This window comes from Ictidomys tridecemlineatus, chromosome X (assembly GCF_052094955.1).
Source record: "Ictidomys tridecemlineatus isolate mIctTri1 chromosome X, mIctTri1.hap1, whole genome shotgun sequence".
In the NCBI taxonomy this organism is placed as follows: Eukaryota; Metazoa; Chordata; class Mammalia; order Rodentia; family Sciuridae; genus Ictidomys; species Ictidomys tridecemlineatus.
Genome location: NC_135493.1, coordinates 57,340,161 through 57,356,643, shown reverse-complemented (window position 1 = coordinate 57,356,643; position 16,483 = coordinate 57,340,161). Strand labels below are relative to the sequence as shown.

The following is a 16,483-nucleotide window of genomic DNA, read 5'->3' as shown; positions in this document are numbered from 1 at the left end:
TATACAAGCAAAGATTTACTATACCTTCACAAACCCAAAGCAGCTGGGACTATATGGTCATGGTCTTATGCTTAGTGTATATCTACATGACTTCCTGAACCTATCTATACCCTGGATAATATTACATTAGGTCAGTATGGCTATATAGCTTTGTGAACAGTAACTATAACTTCTCCCTTTAAGTAGTACTCAGCTATGAAATGAGAAAGAACAGATTTCTTCATCATAGCCCACTCCAGATTTTCACATTAAAAAGAAGTGAGTATCATGACAAGAGCTCTGGCAGGTTTATTTGGCATCAGGGTATGGTTAAGAATCATGGTATCAGTCAGCATCATGAAGTTAAAGTGATGCTTAAGAATCAGGGCCTAACTTAAGGTCAGCACTTCATTATATTGGTGCAGGCACTGAATTCCTTAAAAGACCCTGAAATTGCAAGAAATAAAACCAAGAGTCAGTAAGTGGGACAGTATGAAATTAAAAAGCTTCTACCCAGCAAAGGAAATATTAAGAGCCTGAAGAGAAAGCCTACAAAATGGGAGAAAATCTTTGCTACCTACTCTTCAGATAGGGGATTAATATCTAGAATATATAAAGAACTCAAAAAACTTAACACCGAAAAAACCCCTAATCAATAAAATGGGCAAAATAACTAAACAGACATTTCTCAAAAGAAGCTACTCAAATACATGAGAAAATGTTCAACATCCCTAGCAATCAGGGAATTGCAAATCAAAACTACACTGAGATTTCATCTCACCCCAGTTAGAATGATAATCATCAAGAATACAAAGAATGATAATTTCTGGAAAGGGTGTGGTGTAAAAAGTACTCTTATACATTGTTGGTAGGACTGCACATTAGTATAGCCATACTGGAAAGCAGTATGGAGATTCCTCAGAAAACTAGGAGTGGAACCACCATATTACCCAGCTATCCCACTCCTTGGAATATATCCTAAAGAACTAAAATCAGTATACTATAGTGATATAGCCACATTAATGGTTAGAGTAGTACAATTCACAATAGCCAAGTTATGGAACCAGCACACGTACCCATCGATAGAGGAATGGAGTAAGAAAATGTTCTATGTATACACAATGGAGTTTTACTCAGCTACAAAGAATGAAATTATCACATATGCTGGTACATGGATGGGACTAGAGAACACCATGCTAAGTTAAATAAGCCAGATTCAGAAATCCAAGCTAGAGTAAAGTAAGAGAGAAAAGGAGGTGGCATGTTGGATCTCATAAAGAAAGAGGTATGATCAGTAGAGTTGAAGGAGATTGAGGTGGAATGAGGAAGGATGGGAAAGGGAAGGAAATGCAGAAAGAATTTCACAAAATCACCCTATGTACATTTATAAATATGCCACAGTGAATTCCACTTTTATGCGTATCTATAAAGTACCAATTAAAAAATATAAATGAGCCGGGCATGGTGGTGCACACCTGTAATCCCAGCAGCTTGGGAGGCTGAGACAGGAGGATCGTGAGTTCAAAGCCAGCCTCAGCAATTTAGTGAGGCACTAAGCAACTCAATGAGACCCTGTCTCTAAATAAAATACAAAATAGGGCTGGAGGTGTGGCTCAGTGGTCGAGTGCCCCTAAGTTCAATCCCCGGTATCCACCCCCACCAAAAAAGATAAACTTCAAAAACTAATATTTTCCTTTAGTGGAAACCATAATTGTTGCAAAGCTTTGAGATTTCATGTAAACACATATGCAATAATTTTTATTTTTATATGTTTCCCCATTTCTGGCTTCCCAGAAAGAAAGCTATTTTTGTAGGAGATGCTGTGAAGGTTGCTTCCCTTCCCTGCACTCATCAACACCAATCAATCTCTAGTGTGTGTGTGTGTGTGTGTGTGTGTGACTAAGATTCAGGTGATCTTATTTGTCATCACTGTTTTATATATATACATACACACAAAGTAGTCTAGTAGAGTAGAATAAGGGGAATAGGAAAGGAGGGAGTAGAGATAAAGGGGTAGGCACTGGGGACTGAAACAGGGTAACTTAAATTCCATGCATGCATGATTATATCAAAATGAACCCCACTAATATTTACAACTATAATGCACCAACAAAAGCAAAGCAAAAATATTGGCCTAGTTCTATCATGCATATAAAGATTGATATTATTTAGGGGAAACAGTTGGGAACAAGGGTGAGTAGTTTCATATTCACACACAGGAAGAGAATGTCAGGCCCACACAGCTAATCACTACCAGAGAGGAAAATGCCTTTGTACTTCAGGTGGTATTTCCTCCCTATCCCTGCACCCAATTCTGGCAGTCTCTTTTCTGTATAGGTTTTAATAGAGATAATGTAGATAATAAAGGCATGTTATTTAAATTAGTAACTAACCTCTTCTAGCCAAAGTTTTCTTAATTTTTTTACTTGTAGATGGACATGATACCTTTATTTTATTTTGATATGGTACTGAGGATTGAACCCAGTGCCTCACACATGCTAGGCAAGCACTCTACCACTGAGCCACAGACCCAATGGTTTAACATATATAACACAAACTATAAATAGACTTAATTGCACCTTATCTCTACTCCTTGCACACTTTCTGGGGCAAGTGAAAAAATAACAATAAAATGTGTAAAAGGAGGGGAAAAGAGAAGCTAAAAGCCTAGGTGAGCCACAAACTAATTTATTAACCTGAACAATTGTAAGTGTGCTGCTAGCTGTGACTCATCCTCTAGGTAAAGGACTGCTAGCAATATTTTCTCCTTAAAGGAGCTTCTGACATTTTGTTTTGTTTGATGACTGTGACTTTATTGTGATGGAAGTGTGAGCATTGTGGGTGGCAGAGTGTGCCTTCCTCAGACATTTCTGGGTGTTTTATCTTCAGAGTACCATTGGCAGCATGATGAGCATCTATAGTGAAGCTGGTGATTTTGGGAACATCTTTGTGACTGGCAAGATTGCCTTTTCCCTTAAGTTTGAGCAGAAGACACAGACTCTGGTCATCCATGTGAAGGAGTGCCACCAGCTAGCCTATGCTGATGAAGCCAAGAAACGCTCTAACCCGTGAGTCTTCTGGAACTTAACTGGTGCTCTGAGATGATAGATTAGACCTTGGCATTTGTCTGGGCAGCCTTGTTTTAAATTTTTTTTTCATTTGTGGATGGACATTTATTTATTTATGCAGTGCTAAGGATGGAACTCAATGCCTCACACATACCAGGCAAGCACTCTACCATTGAGATACAACCTTAGCCCATCTCTGGGCATTCTAGAACTGAGGTTATCACTTCCTGGAGGAATGGATAGATGGGTGAAAGAAAGGGCTCAAGACTGGGAAAAAGCAAGAATAGCATATCTTGCTAGGCTTAATGTGACATTTAATTTTTTTAGTTATAGATGGATACATATCTTTATTTTGTTTATTTATTTTATGTGGTGCTGAGAATTAAACCCAGCGCCTCACATGTGCAAGGCAAGTGCTCTGCCACTGAGTCACAACCCACATTTTTGACATTGCATTTCATCATGGCACATTTATATGGAGAGCAGGGAAGAAAGAAGAGGCTTGAGAAAAGACAGCAAATTACTCAGTACTCTCTTTGATTGCTAGATATGTGAAGACTTATCTTCTACCTGATAAATCTCGCCAAGGGAAAAGAAAAACTAGCATCAAACGGGATACTGTCAATCCACTGTATGATGAAATCTTCAGGGTAAGTATCTAGAGGGGAAATACCTTGTTCTGTCTTATGTGCTAGGCTAGAGCTATACCTCTGCAACATGGCTGGTTGACATGGGTTTCAGTAAGCCATGTTTGTGTCTGAGGATCTGCTCTAGGCATCTGTTCACATCCTGACCTCTTAGAGAAGAGAACAAAAGTAATCTGGCTTTCTTGGAGTATTGCAAGGTTAGAGATTCAGGTGGCCAAAAATTTCATTTTAAAAAGCTATTTGGAATAAAGAGTCTCCTTGGAAATTATTTTTTTATGCTCCAGTGTCCTTATTCACTCAACAACAAAAAAAAAATCAATTAAATTTCCAGGTCTTCCCATGGAGTGTGGTAGATTTTTGTGAAATAGAGTAAATTGAAGCTTTTTGAATGAGGAAACTTAGTGCTTAGGGACTAAAGTAATTTGATATTTAGGACTATGGACTTTAAGTATGGATTACTTAGGATTTGGAAAAAAAAATCTATTTTGATAAATTACTACTAACTAACCATCTTGGACTTCTACTTTCCCTTCACAGTATGAGATTCCAGAATCTCTCCTGGCCCAAAGAACTTTGCAGTTTTCAGTTTGGCATCATGGTCGTTTTGGCAGAAACACTTTCCTTGGAGAGGCGGAGGTTCAGATGGATTCCTGGAAGCTTGATAAGAAAATGGATCATTGTCTCCCTTTACACGGAAAGGTAGTCAGCTTTAACAATTGCTTTCACAGCTTGGGTCTGAGGTAGAATTGTCTGCAGTGACCTCTGCTGGTTTGTTGATAACAGTTTTGAATGTAGTCTTCTATAGAGTTCTAGCACACCCTGATGGCATTTTTGAGTTTGACAGCAATTTCAGGAGCTCTTGTATGTCAAGGGTGAGAAATCTTTTCTGTGTAAGGCAGGGACAGTATGTAGCCATGGATTTGCTTCAAAAATCTTTCATATATGTTCCAGGCTTTGCCTCTTAACCTTCCATAATCTGGGTGAATCCTAAAATTCCTAACTTGTACCTTTTCTTCACGCTAAACTTGGTGTATCCTCATCTGCACCCCTTTCCCAAGCTGACCTTGCTAAAGAAGTGGCAAATAAAGCAATTCACAGAGCTCCAATTTCTGTACTCTTGGTTGCTTACACAGGCTAGGGAATATTTTACTTTGGAGATGGCACCTCAAGTGAGAGTGTAGCAGTGTGGCATAATTGTGCCTGGGATCTGAGTGCAGACCTGGATTGGAATCTTGGTTCTGTCACTTGCCAGCTAGGTGAGTCACTTAACTTATAAATTAACTTAGGGAAGTCACCTAACTTCTGTGAGCCTCCATTTCTTCATCTATAAAATAAAGATAAAAATACTATTCCTCTTTTGCAAGGTTGTATGGGAAGTACCAGTCAGTACCTGGCATATAATGGACAGTCAATACTGTCATTCTGATTAGATAAAATTGCCAAAACAGATAAGTTAATAACTTAATTAACTTCTTCATTATCAGAACTATATGAAAACAACTATTTTTATGATAACAATTTAAGTATTTAAAACAATATATGAAATATAGGATATCTTTGGAAGAGTAGACACAATACTAGTAATGGTGATGGCTTCTAGGAAGGGAGTCTGAGATGGAGGGAAGATTTAGCTTTCTAAAACTTTTGAGCTTTATACTATGTTAAGAGAATTAATCATAAAAGAATTTATATGCATGTGATTGCAAATTAAAACAATGTAAAGTGTATAAAAAGAAAGTGAATTTCATTTTTTAGAAATACTGTTAGTGAATCTTACTATAACAAATAATTATAATGCATCAATAAAAATGTGGAAGAGAAAAAAAATCACACTGATAACATCTATATTGCTGAGTCAAATGAAGTATATATCCAATAATTTTATAGCTGTTGTCCTAAAAGCATTAATACTATTGATTTCATTTAAAAATAATAATAATAAACCAAGAAAGCAGTTATTAGCAAAGCTACTACTTGTTATCATTAAATTTGTTAAATTTAGATTTTCTTAAGCATTTGGCAGGAAAATCATTCTCTCAGTGGCCTATAGTATATATATTATATTGGAAATGTGACTGTAAACCATCCTGAACTACTGTTAATAAAAATGTCTTATATAAAAAAGAAGCTTCATTAAAATGGAGGTCTATACTCTTTGCAAATATTTTGGTCCACAATGAAAATGCACTACTGAAAAAATATGCTAGTCTCTAGCTAATGCTAAACTTCCATTTTTAAGGGCACTGAAGTTTACAATTTAGAAATTAATAAGTTCTGTAGACATTTTATAAACAACAAAAACATCATCCCCATATTATATATTTTCTTTAATTTATTTTATATATTTTTAGTTGTAGATGGACCTTTATTTTTATTTATTTATATGTGGTGTTGAGAATCTAACCCAGTGTATACTATGCAAGCACTGTTCCACTAAGCCACAACCCCAGGCCTCTCCTTTAATTTAAAACATTCTACATTTGTTGTTTTGGGGTTTTTCTTTTTTGCCCCAACAATTCATTTGCTCCCATTCCATTTTGTCTTGCTGGCATATTTCTCCCAATTCTTCTGTATCTCTCTCATATACTAAACTTTGTGTATTCTGGATATGTGTTACATTGATCCAAACTGAGATAATGACTTGCATGCCAAATGCTTTAGGTATTTAAGATGGTAGGAAAGAATAATCCCCATAGGTTATGCTCAGCGGTGAGGGCATAGTTAAGAAGAGCCCTAATGAATACCAGCAGGTGAAAGAGTACCTCCAGTCTGTAGGAGCTCCTGGTCTGAAAGCCAAATCATAAAGAAGAGATTCTTGTAGAAAGAGCCAAAAAAGTAAAACAATTCTGCCACTCAAAGCCAGAGATGATAGGCTACTCATCCCAGATATGCATTCATTCACTCAATAAATTCATTAAATAAATATTTGTGGAGTACCTACTATGTGCCAGGTACTTTTTAATTTTTTTATACATTTGTTTTATTTATTTTTATGTGGTGCTGAGGATCAAACCCAGGGCCTCACATGTGCAAGGTGAGTGCTCTACCACTGAGCCACAACCCCATTCACCCAGGTACTTTGACTAAGGGTTGGACATACTAGGATGAACAAAAATAGACTTGAAACCTGTCTTCATGGCATCTAGGTTTTAATGGTAGAGACAAATATTAAGAAAAATAATATTATATTAATATTAATATAATAATACATATTTTTAGAAAATATAGCATATTTGAACCTTGTGAGAGTTCTACCTTGCTCTCAAATGTCTCTAAGCTCACTTTTATTTTTTTGGTGCTGAGATGGAACCCAGGACCTTGTGCATGCTAGGTAAACTCTGCCACTGGGCTGTGTACTCTCATGCCACATGCCCTTTTTTAAAAAAATATCTTTTGTATTTAAAAATCATGCAAGTGATACATGCATTTTCACTTTTAAAAACACTGTAGAAATCAATATAGAGTAAAAAGGAAAAGTCTTCTTTCCTTTCTCCATTCTGCTACCTTCCCTAGAGGAAACAAATGTTTGTCCAGATCTTTCTGGGTTTTACTAATAATGATTAAAAGCATTGACTCTGGATCCAATCTGTCTGAATTTGAATCCTGGTGCTGCCAATTATTAGATGTGTGACTTTGGGCAAGTTACTTGATCCCTCTGTTCCATAGCCTGTAAAATGGGGATAATAAACTCATTTCTATAGGGACTGTATTGAGGATCAAACAAAATGATTTTTTTAAAAAGCTTGTAACAGTGTCGGCACATTATAAGTGCTATAAAAGTGATGATAATAGGGCTGAGGTTGTAACTCAGTGGTAGAGCGCTTGCCTAGCACACGTGAGGCCCTGGGTTCAAATCTCAGCACCACATATAAACAAATAAAGGTCCACTGACAACTAAAAAAATATTAAAAAAGTGATGATGATAATCATCGTTATTTGCATATGTATATATTCACATAAGTATATTTTGATACGAGTGAGTGAGTTTTTTTTGCATCTTGCTTTATTAGCTTAATAGTATGTCTTGGAATCTTTACATGTCAGTATTCCTTTTTGTTAGAATAAAAATGAAATCACAAAATTTGGTTTCTTTTTAACCAATAGTTAAAAGTTATTCATTTTGTAGACATATAATTAAGTACATCTTACCTACAGCTAAGATCTAACCTGAAAAAATCATTTTCTATAAAGGGACAATAGACACATAGCCAAGATATATAGTTGTAGCCAGAATCATCCAAGTAACTCCTGGTTTAACCTGTCAGATTGTCCCAGGAAGTCCATATTCAAGGTGTTAGCCAAAGGAGTAGTTTCTTTTCTGCAGTGGCACTCCACCTTACTTTACTTATACTTGGGTCATCAGACATAGTTGTCCCTTCAAAGTCTACATACTTTCTCAATACTGCATGCCATATGCCACATGAAGGCATTAAAATCACTCATTGAATCCTTACTATATTGATTAATATTTTGATTGTTTCCACTTTGGGGCTATTAATGACCATTCTGATAGCAAGAGTCTTCATCATGGTGTCAATCCTTTCTGAGTTTGTATGGCAACTGTGCTGGCAGACCTTTTAGAGTATTGGTTAATTTTTTTTTTTGTACTAGGGATTGAACCTAGGGTTTCTTAACTACTGAGCCACATCCCCAGCCCCCCTTTTTTTCACATTTTATTTTGAGACAGAGTCTCGCTAAGTCTTTAGGGCCACACTAAATTGCTGAGGCTAGCTTTGAGCTTGCAATCCTCCTGCCTCAGCCTTCCAATTTGCTGGGATTATAGGTGTGTGCCACCATGCCTGGCCAGAGTATCAGAATCTAGAAATTGTATTCCCAAAGTGGCATAATAGTGAGTATTGTAGAAGAGTCTTTGTTGGTTCTTCTGCCTCTCTTCTGGAAGAAATTGCCTTAGAAGCCTGTGGCGAACATGGCCTAGGGACTGCATTATATCCAGAAGTAGAAGGATCCTCTTATGCCATGAAGCTGTTCTTCAGGGATATTTTTAGTATCCCTTCAGGGTGAAGTCCCTACAGTTCCTGAGAAGTCTGATTTGACCTGTTGGGTTTCCCTGTGTTTCAGATCAGTGGTGAGTCTCCAACTGGTGTACCATTATACAAAGGAGAGTTGGTGGTTTCATTGAAATACATTCCAGCCTCCAAACTCCCTGCTGGAGGCAGCCGGAAAAAAAGTGAGTTTTATTTGGGGCCCCAAATAAAGGGGCACAGGATCTGTATGAGACTGGTGCTGGCACTGTTGAAGAGTCTAGACTGGGATCTTCCCTGGATCTTCTTCCCTAGAAGGTTTTTCTACATTTTCAACCAGAATGTAGAAAAGGTATACATTCTACATGTTTTAGGGTTAGTATTCATTTAAAAAAAATCTCTATTTTTATTTTTATGTGGTGCTGAGGATCAAACCTTTGTCAGTTCCTCACACATGTGAGGCAACCGCTCTACTACTGAGCTACAACCCCAGGCCTTGGCATTCATTTTTAAAAATTATTTTTTAGGATATTAAACTAAGTTGGTCTTGGTCCAGCTATGGCAAGATGCTAAGAGGGCAAAAGACAACAAAACCTTAGAGGCTGAGAATGGTGGTTGGAAAGGGTAATAAAGTATGAGAAACAGGAAGTTGAAGGCTGTGAGGAACAATTATCCAACTTGCCAAGCAGTATGCTAGTGACTACAGACATGTAGATGAATAAGACATACATTTGCTCTCCCTTGAGGCAGTTAGCTTAGCAAGAAAGATAGTCATGTGCTAAAAGGTACCCAGATACAGGAGTGATGAATTCTATCTAGTTACATTTAGGAAAGCTTTGAAGAAATATTAACATTGAAATTAGATCTTCAGATTTTGTCAGGCAGAAAATGAGGGAGGACAAGGAGACAAGAACATACCCCAAAGACGGGATAGCATGAGCACAGGTTTTAAAAATGCCTGAGAAATATGTGGTTATGTGTGAATGTTTGGGAGTAAATCACTTCATTCAGTGGGGCTGGAGTTTTGGTATATATTTGTCTATTTGGGACTGGGGCTGGGATTGGAGATAAGTCCCAATGAGAAGGGCTTTGAATGTAAATTCAACTTGATTTGTTGGCAATGGGAAATCAGAGTTCTTAAAATTATACCTCCAGCAAGGGCTAATCTAGAAGATTTCAGGAAACAATGAGGTCTGGGAGGAGAGTGTGCAGAATGACTAGAGATGAGAGGCAAGAAAGTAACCACAGGGAACAGCAACAGTTAGATAAGAGGAATAAATATCAGTGAAGTAGGGTTTATTGAGAGAGAAACTTCAGGAGAGAGATTCAGGAAGAAGAGGGCGGGTTGTTGATAGTATTAACAGTACTAAAATACTACAAGGAGCTCAGGCTGGATGAGGACTGAGAAGACACAGCTCACTGGTATTTCATTGCATTTTCAACTGATTCATGGAAGCAGAAACCAGATTTCACTAGAAACTAGGTTGAGTGCATGAGGCAAAGAAATAGAGGTGGTAAATGTGGGCTTTTCCCCTCCAGGGTGATTGATGAGGAAAGAAAAGAAAGATATGGAGAATAGCCTGAGGAAGAAGAGATAAGGTTGAGGGGAGGTTTTCTTTTAAGTAGATTTTTAAATAAAGAAGACATGAAATTAGCATAAATCTAGATTGAGGGGAAGGGATCAGTAGAGGAAGAAATATTAAAATGGTGATGGGGGTTTTGATTGATATTGCTTGATTAGTTCTGTGAAGTAAGGATGGGATCAAGAAGTCAAACAGAGGGATTCCTTTTTTGGAATTTTTAATTATTTCATTCATTTTTTGTATGTTTTTGTACCAAGTGTGCTCTACACTGAACTACATGGCAGGGTTTTGATAAATTGCCAAGGCTTGCCTGGAATTTGTCATTTTCCTGCCTCAGCCTTCAGAAGTACACCATCAAACCCATCTCTTTTTAAAATCATTCAGCAAATGTCAGGAAACTTTATTTTTCCAAACTTCAATTTTCTCATCTATAAAATGATAGTAATAGTGTGTATTTCATAGGATTGTTTTGAGAATTAAATGCTTAAGGTAGTGTCTGGCACGTAGCCAGTTTTCAATAAGTGTTTATTGCTATTGGGGTTGTAATTAATTGAGGACCTACTGCTTACAGGCACTGTGCTAGTTACTGAGAGTACAAGTCAGGCATGGTTCAGTTGTTTTATGGATCTTGCTACCTTCAGGACTATGCAGATCAATCTTAAGATAAACCACTATGCAGATCAATCTTAAGATAAACCTGGAGGTATAGGGGCTCACTTGCTATATCTAACATTCCTTACAGATAAAGGTGGTGAAGGGGGAGAGCTCCAGGTATGGATCAAAGAAGCTAAGAATCTGACAGCTGCCAAATCAGGAGGGACTTCAGACAGCTTTGTCAAGGGGTGAGTCCCTGGACCAGCACCAAACTAGGAAGTTTCAAGATAAGATAGTTAACAGAGAAATCCAATTGACCTTTCCCTGTTGTTACTCTGCTTATGTGTCCTACCACCCTCAGGAACCAACTATGTTTCTGAAATTAGGTAATGGAAAAACCTCCACTACCACCTTTGCATTGGCCTGAACTCGGTTTGGACTGTGCTGTGGTGCTAATATACAAAGAGGAGGGTGGTAGACAGATTCTGACTTTTTTCTGATTCATGTTCTTAATTAGTCCTAGGTAAGAATCTGTATTCCCTGACTAGATTTGGGGACTCAGTGCTTTGTTCCCCATAATTTTTAAGCAATGCTAGCTCCCTCCAAATTAAAGGTCACTCACTGACTCATGCTCTCTATCAAATCATGTTCAGCTAAGTCAAACCAAACCAATCCTGATCAATAGATATTACTATTTGTTTTATTTACCTTGCATAGGAGGAATGGAAGCAAATATAGAAAACTCATTTTTGGTAGAGCATAGACAAAACCTGACTAATAATATATTCATTTTTTTTCTCCAAGTTAAAGGAATTAAATCAGGGGAAGTAACTAGTGGGGAGAGTAGGAACTCTGCTTCAACAGATTCAAAGAAGGGGTGCATGCACATGGATCTAGGTGTTGACTCACCTTCCTGGGCTAAGCCTGTGGTAAGGGAAAGAGGAATTTAGACACATACTGCCAAGCTTTGAGTAGGTGTTGATTATTCCCCACCCTCTGCCAGATACCTCCTTCCTACGAGGAACAAGGCCAGTAAGCGTAAAACTCCAGTGATGAAGAAGACCCTGAATCCCCACTACAACCATACATTTGTCTACAATGGTGTGAGGCTGGAAGATCTACAACACATGTGCTTGGAACTTACTGTGTGGGACCGGGAGCCCCTGGCCAGCAATGATTTCCTAGGAGGGGTCAGACTAGGTGTTGGCACTGGTGAGAGTTTTTTCCTCCATCTTCAGTTGTCTCTTATCTATTTCACTCCCAGCACCTCCCACCTCCAGAAACACAAAGCTCCTCTATGATGGGACTTGTCTTCTTTCCTTTCAGATGACACTCAACAAATATTTGTTGAGTACGTTCTATGTGCCAGGCCTAGAGCAAGGCAGAAGTCATTGATATTATGTATATAGATAAATGTGATGCTGATAGCCAGGAACTCCATCATCCTCACACACACACACACACACACACACACACACACACACACACACACACACAATCTACACACCTACCTATATATCTATATGTATAATGCTATATTCTATCCTGTTACAATGAATAAAAGGTTCTCACTTGTAAAAGCTAATCTCTCTCTGTGTTCTGTACCACCCTCTCCCCTTCTCAATGACCTCACTTCTGTAATCTCCATCTTTCCCATATGATAAGTTCCATTCTCCCTACCTGTTGAAGGTGAATACAGATATGCTCTGGTGTTTCCAAATCTTATTAAATAAAAATAAACCTTTTCTTGACTACATGTCCCCTTTCTAATTTCTTAAAAATAATGGTCTCTACTTCCTCAACTTTCCTTTGTTTGCACTAGAATTTTTAGCACTATTTAACATAGATTATCACTCCCTTTTTCCTGAAATACTTCTATTGATTTTATACTCTTTGATTCCCTTTCAACCAACTGATTTTCACTTCTCAGTTTTCTTTGTGGGTTCCTCATTCTATACTCAAAATCTAAATACAAGTAGTCTCAGGTCCTCTTCTTTTCTCTCTCCACAATCTGCATTCCTATGACCTTAAATACTACTTGTTTATTAATAACTAACATAAAGCATCTAGAATGATGTTTTATACATATAAGCTATCCATGTAAGTCTCCTGATTAAAACTATTCAGTGACTTGTTTCATATTTAGAAAACAATAGGGGTGTGTACCAAGCCTATATGCCAAGCCTATAAGCCCTGGTATAATATGGACCCTCTGTTCTTTCTGATCCTTCTCATAGCACTCTCCCACCTGCTCACTGTGCTCCAACCATGATAATTTAGTTCTTTTCTCTAAATATACCAAGCTCATTTCCACCTCAGAACCTTTGCAATTATTGTTTCTTCTGTCTGGAAAGACTGGCTGCTTCTTATCCTTTAGGTCTTAACTCACCAAGAGTTCCTCAGACCATTCGTTCTACAGTAGGTCCTAATCCAGACACTCTAAATCCCCCTGCTGATTTACTTCATAACATTATCCTCACAATCTTTTGTTAATTGTCTTGTTTTATTTTCTTTTTTATTCAAATTAAAGCTGCCTGAAGGCAGGGTGATTTTTCTGCTTTCTTCATCATTATATCTCCAGAGGCTATAAGAATACCTGGCACATAGTAGGTACTCAGTAAATATTTATTAAAAGAATGAATGAACAAAAGAATAGGAATGATGCCACATCTAACTTTGGGCTGGAGTCTACAGCTAGAGAAAAAGTTGTTCAGATTTTTAAAAATTCAAATCCATTTGGAAATAATAGGACAAATGCTCTGGCATTGGCAACAGACTCCAGAGCTCTGTATCATCCTCTGAATAAGAAGTCTCTAGTGACCCTGTGGTATTTGTAGTACTGTTTCATCAACCCAAAATCTCCTTATAGTCTCAGGATCACAGAAATATCTGAGCAGGATCAATAGGGAATACTTCCCAGATTGCTGTCCCCATCAGCCCATTTTCATAGCACATTTTCTTTGGAGCAGCTACCCTTGCTGTATGACCCATCATTGATGAGTCAAGCAATGGGGTCTCTGGTCAGCCTTCTCTGGTATTTCTCCTCAGGGATCAGTAATGGGGAAGTGGTGGACTGGATGGACTCGACTGGGGAAGAAGTGAGCCTGTGGCAGAAGATGCGACAGTACCCAGGGTCTTGGGCTGAAGGGACTCTGCAACTCCGTTCTTCAATGGCCAAGCAGAAGCTGGGTTTATGAGTTCCTGTCATATTCTACAGGTCCAGCCCTGGCCAGGGCAAATCAGAGGAAGTAACAAAACTAAGAGCAAATATTTCTAATTTAATATGTGTGTGTGTTGGATGTGTATGTACAAGCATGTATTTCTGCAAATCTTATGCTAGCTAGAGTGATGCAGCCTTGTTCCCCTTTAAAAAGCAGGCTCAAGAAAAAGGGCCTCTTTGAAATGTTTTTATTTGTGTACGATCTAGTATATTTCAGAGTCCATTCTTTCTTTCATCATTATGAGATTTAATTAACTTAAAAACCTTTTAAAACAACTTTCTATTTTCTGTCTTAATATTTTTGTTCTTATTTCTCCAGGGAGCCTTGGCTACCTTTGGCATTAGTTTTAGTCTGTAGTTTAAGGTGTACCTGATCTGAGGATAAGGTTCTGGGAAGCAGTTTTGGGTCACTAAAGACAGGGCAATATGGGAGAGAGGTAAATAGGTCTTCTCCTTCTCTCTAATTTATACTTTTAACTCATGTTCTGCATGGATAATTTTATGGAACTTGGCTTTTAACTTTTCTTCTTGTTAAGTAGTCTTCACCTTGCTTGGGTGTATGGTTTTCTCTGAAATGAAAAGAAAACTCCCCAGCTCCTTCCAGTTCTATATGCCTTTACTATACCTCTGGGGAATCCTTATAATGGAGTTAGTTTAGAAAAGCACTTTAATTAGATAATGGCCTTTTGACGGAGTCATGAACATGCCCAGTGAGACCTTCTGGCTGATCCCAGAGGACTTGCATGACTGAGGGTAAAGTGTTTCACAGCTCATACTGATGTCTCAGAATTTTAAACTGATAACAGCAGTTAACTGAGAGAGAAGTCACTTCTCTAATGAAAGATGAGACATCTTCACTCATGTTCCACATCTTCCTCAGTGTTTGTGTCTGAGATGTGTTGCTATGCAGAATATGGTCCACATACCTCTGTATCAGTCAGAAGAGCCAAAGACTGTCTAAAATGGCACAGTGCTTGCCCAGACTGGGGACTGTTAGTACTCCAAGAGAATGTGGATAGAGAATCTCCCAGTTATTCTGACCTCCTACCTGATGTAGTTTCAGCTCCCATTTTTTCTATTGTTTCTTCAACTTGACCTACATGTAACATGGGTGTGGTAGTGTTGAGGCTTTTTGAAGAACGTTCTGGTAAACTAACTTTCACTTCCTTATACTCTTACAAACTGACCTTTTTATTCATATGAGTGTATTCCACACAAAATTGTGTGTAGAAGGAGTCTATACCAGAAAAGAAATCCCTTTCAGTAGAGGCAGTGGCTAGCTGATGGTCCTATAAGGCCACTGGATTGAGGGCAGGTATGGCAGTTTCTATTGTATGTGTGAACTAAACTGAGGAATGTTTTAAAAGGTTTGTTTGGTGTGGATTGACACTGTAATGAAAAGCATAACTTGAGATCCTGTGTTGTAACTTGCTCTTTTGTTTCCCACCCTTGAAATGAATGTGTGCTTCAATAAAGCTTTCTGACTTGTCAAATGTTTTCATTCATTAGTTCTGTGGAAGCCTTTGTGTATGATGTCCTGACTTACTATTGTTCCTTTCTACACCTGGCTTGAAGGGTAAGAACCAGAGTGACAAATGCCTTTCCCTAATCATCATATGCTGATTTGAAGAAAATTTGCCTTTCTCCACATTGCTGCCTGATACTTTTGCTGGGTTTGAATCCCTTGTCCTGTATGTTTGGTATCTACGGAGAGAACTAAAAATCCATCTTAAAAGAAGCACCACTTTTCTATTTCTGAAGTACCAAGGGAAGTCCACCTTTGGCTTTATGGATCCTCCCTTGCTGGAGTAGGGGAGAGATGTTCACATCTCTCCCCTACTCCGAAGAAACACACCTGTTATAAGCACTTCTTTCTAGATTCTTCAATTCTTCTGGGAATTGGGGACTTCTTCCTCTGCTTCTACTACCATCATTGAGTTTTTTTTTAAATATTTTTTTAGATGTTGATGGACCTTTATTTTGTTCATTTATTTATGTGCAGTGCTGAGAATCAAACCCAGTGCCTCACACATGGTAGGCAAGAGCTCTACCACTTAGCCACAACCCCAGCTCCCCATCATTTAGTTTTGAGAAATAAATAACACAGATGCTAAGTAACCCATCTCTGAATTTAGGCTCTGGGTTTCTAGGTAGAGGCCAAGTGATTCTTGATCTCTTGTGCAAAAAGGTATTAATATTTATCAAATGCCTTTTGATATAAGACTTTATATATTGATCTTTCTATTATACCTTATACAGTAGGAAATCTTCCCTTCCTACAGATGAGGAAACTTGAGTCCTTATGATAGAGTTGAGATTCGAATCAAGGTCTGATTCTACGAAGCATGTGAGAATGGTATGTGTGTTATGGAAAGAATCAAAGGAAGGGATGACTCATCTCTTCTAAAAT

The 16,483-nt window shown here is 38.0% G+C and overlaps 1 protein-coding gene across 3 annotated transcripts in view; it reads left to right on the top strand.

Moving 5' to 3' along the window:
• Sytl4 (synaptotagmin like 4) overlaps positions 1 to 15,566 on the top strand; it is a 63,024-nt gene extending 47,458 nt beyond the window's left edge. For all 3 annotated transcript variants that reach the window (XM_040283651.2, XM_040283648.2, XM_040283649.2), the window contains 7 exons: positions 2,869 to 3,047; positions 3,595 to 3,697; positions 4,232 to 4,393; positions 8,774 to 8,882; positions 11,002 to 11,101; positions 11,857 to 12,065; positions 13,902 to 15,566. In XM_040283651.2, the coding sequence (XP_040139585.2) occupies positions 2,869 to 3,047; positions 3,595 to 3,697; positions 4,232 to 4,393; positions 8,774 to 8,882; positions 11,002 to 11,101; positions 11,857 to 12,065; positions 13,902 to 14,050 (1,011 nt within the window). In that variant the 3' untranslated portion in view covers positions 14,051 to 15,566. The remainder of the gene's footprint in view (positions 1 to 2,868; positions 3,048 to 3,594; positions 3,698 to 4,231; positions 4,394 to 8,773; positions 8,883 to 11,001; positions 11,102 to 11,856; positions 12,066 to 13,901) is intronic.
• Positions 15,567 to 16,483: the final 917 nt, after the last annotated feature.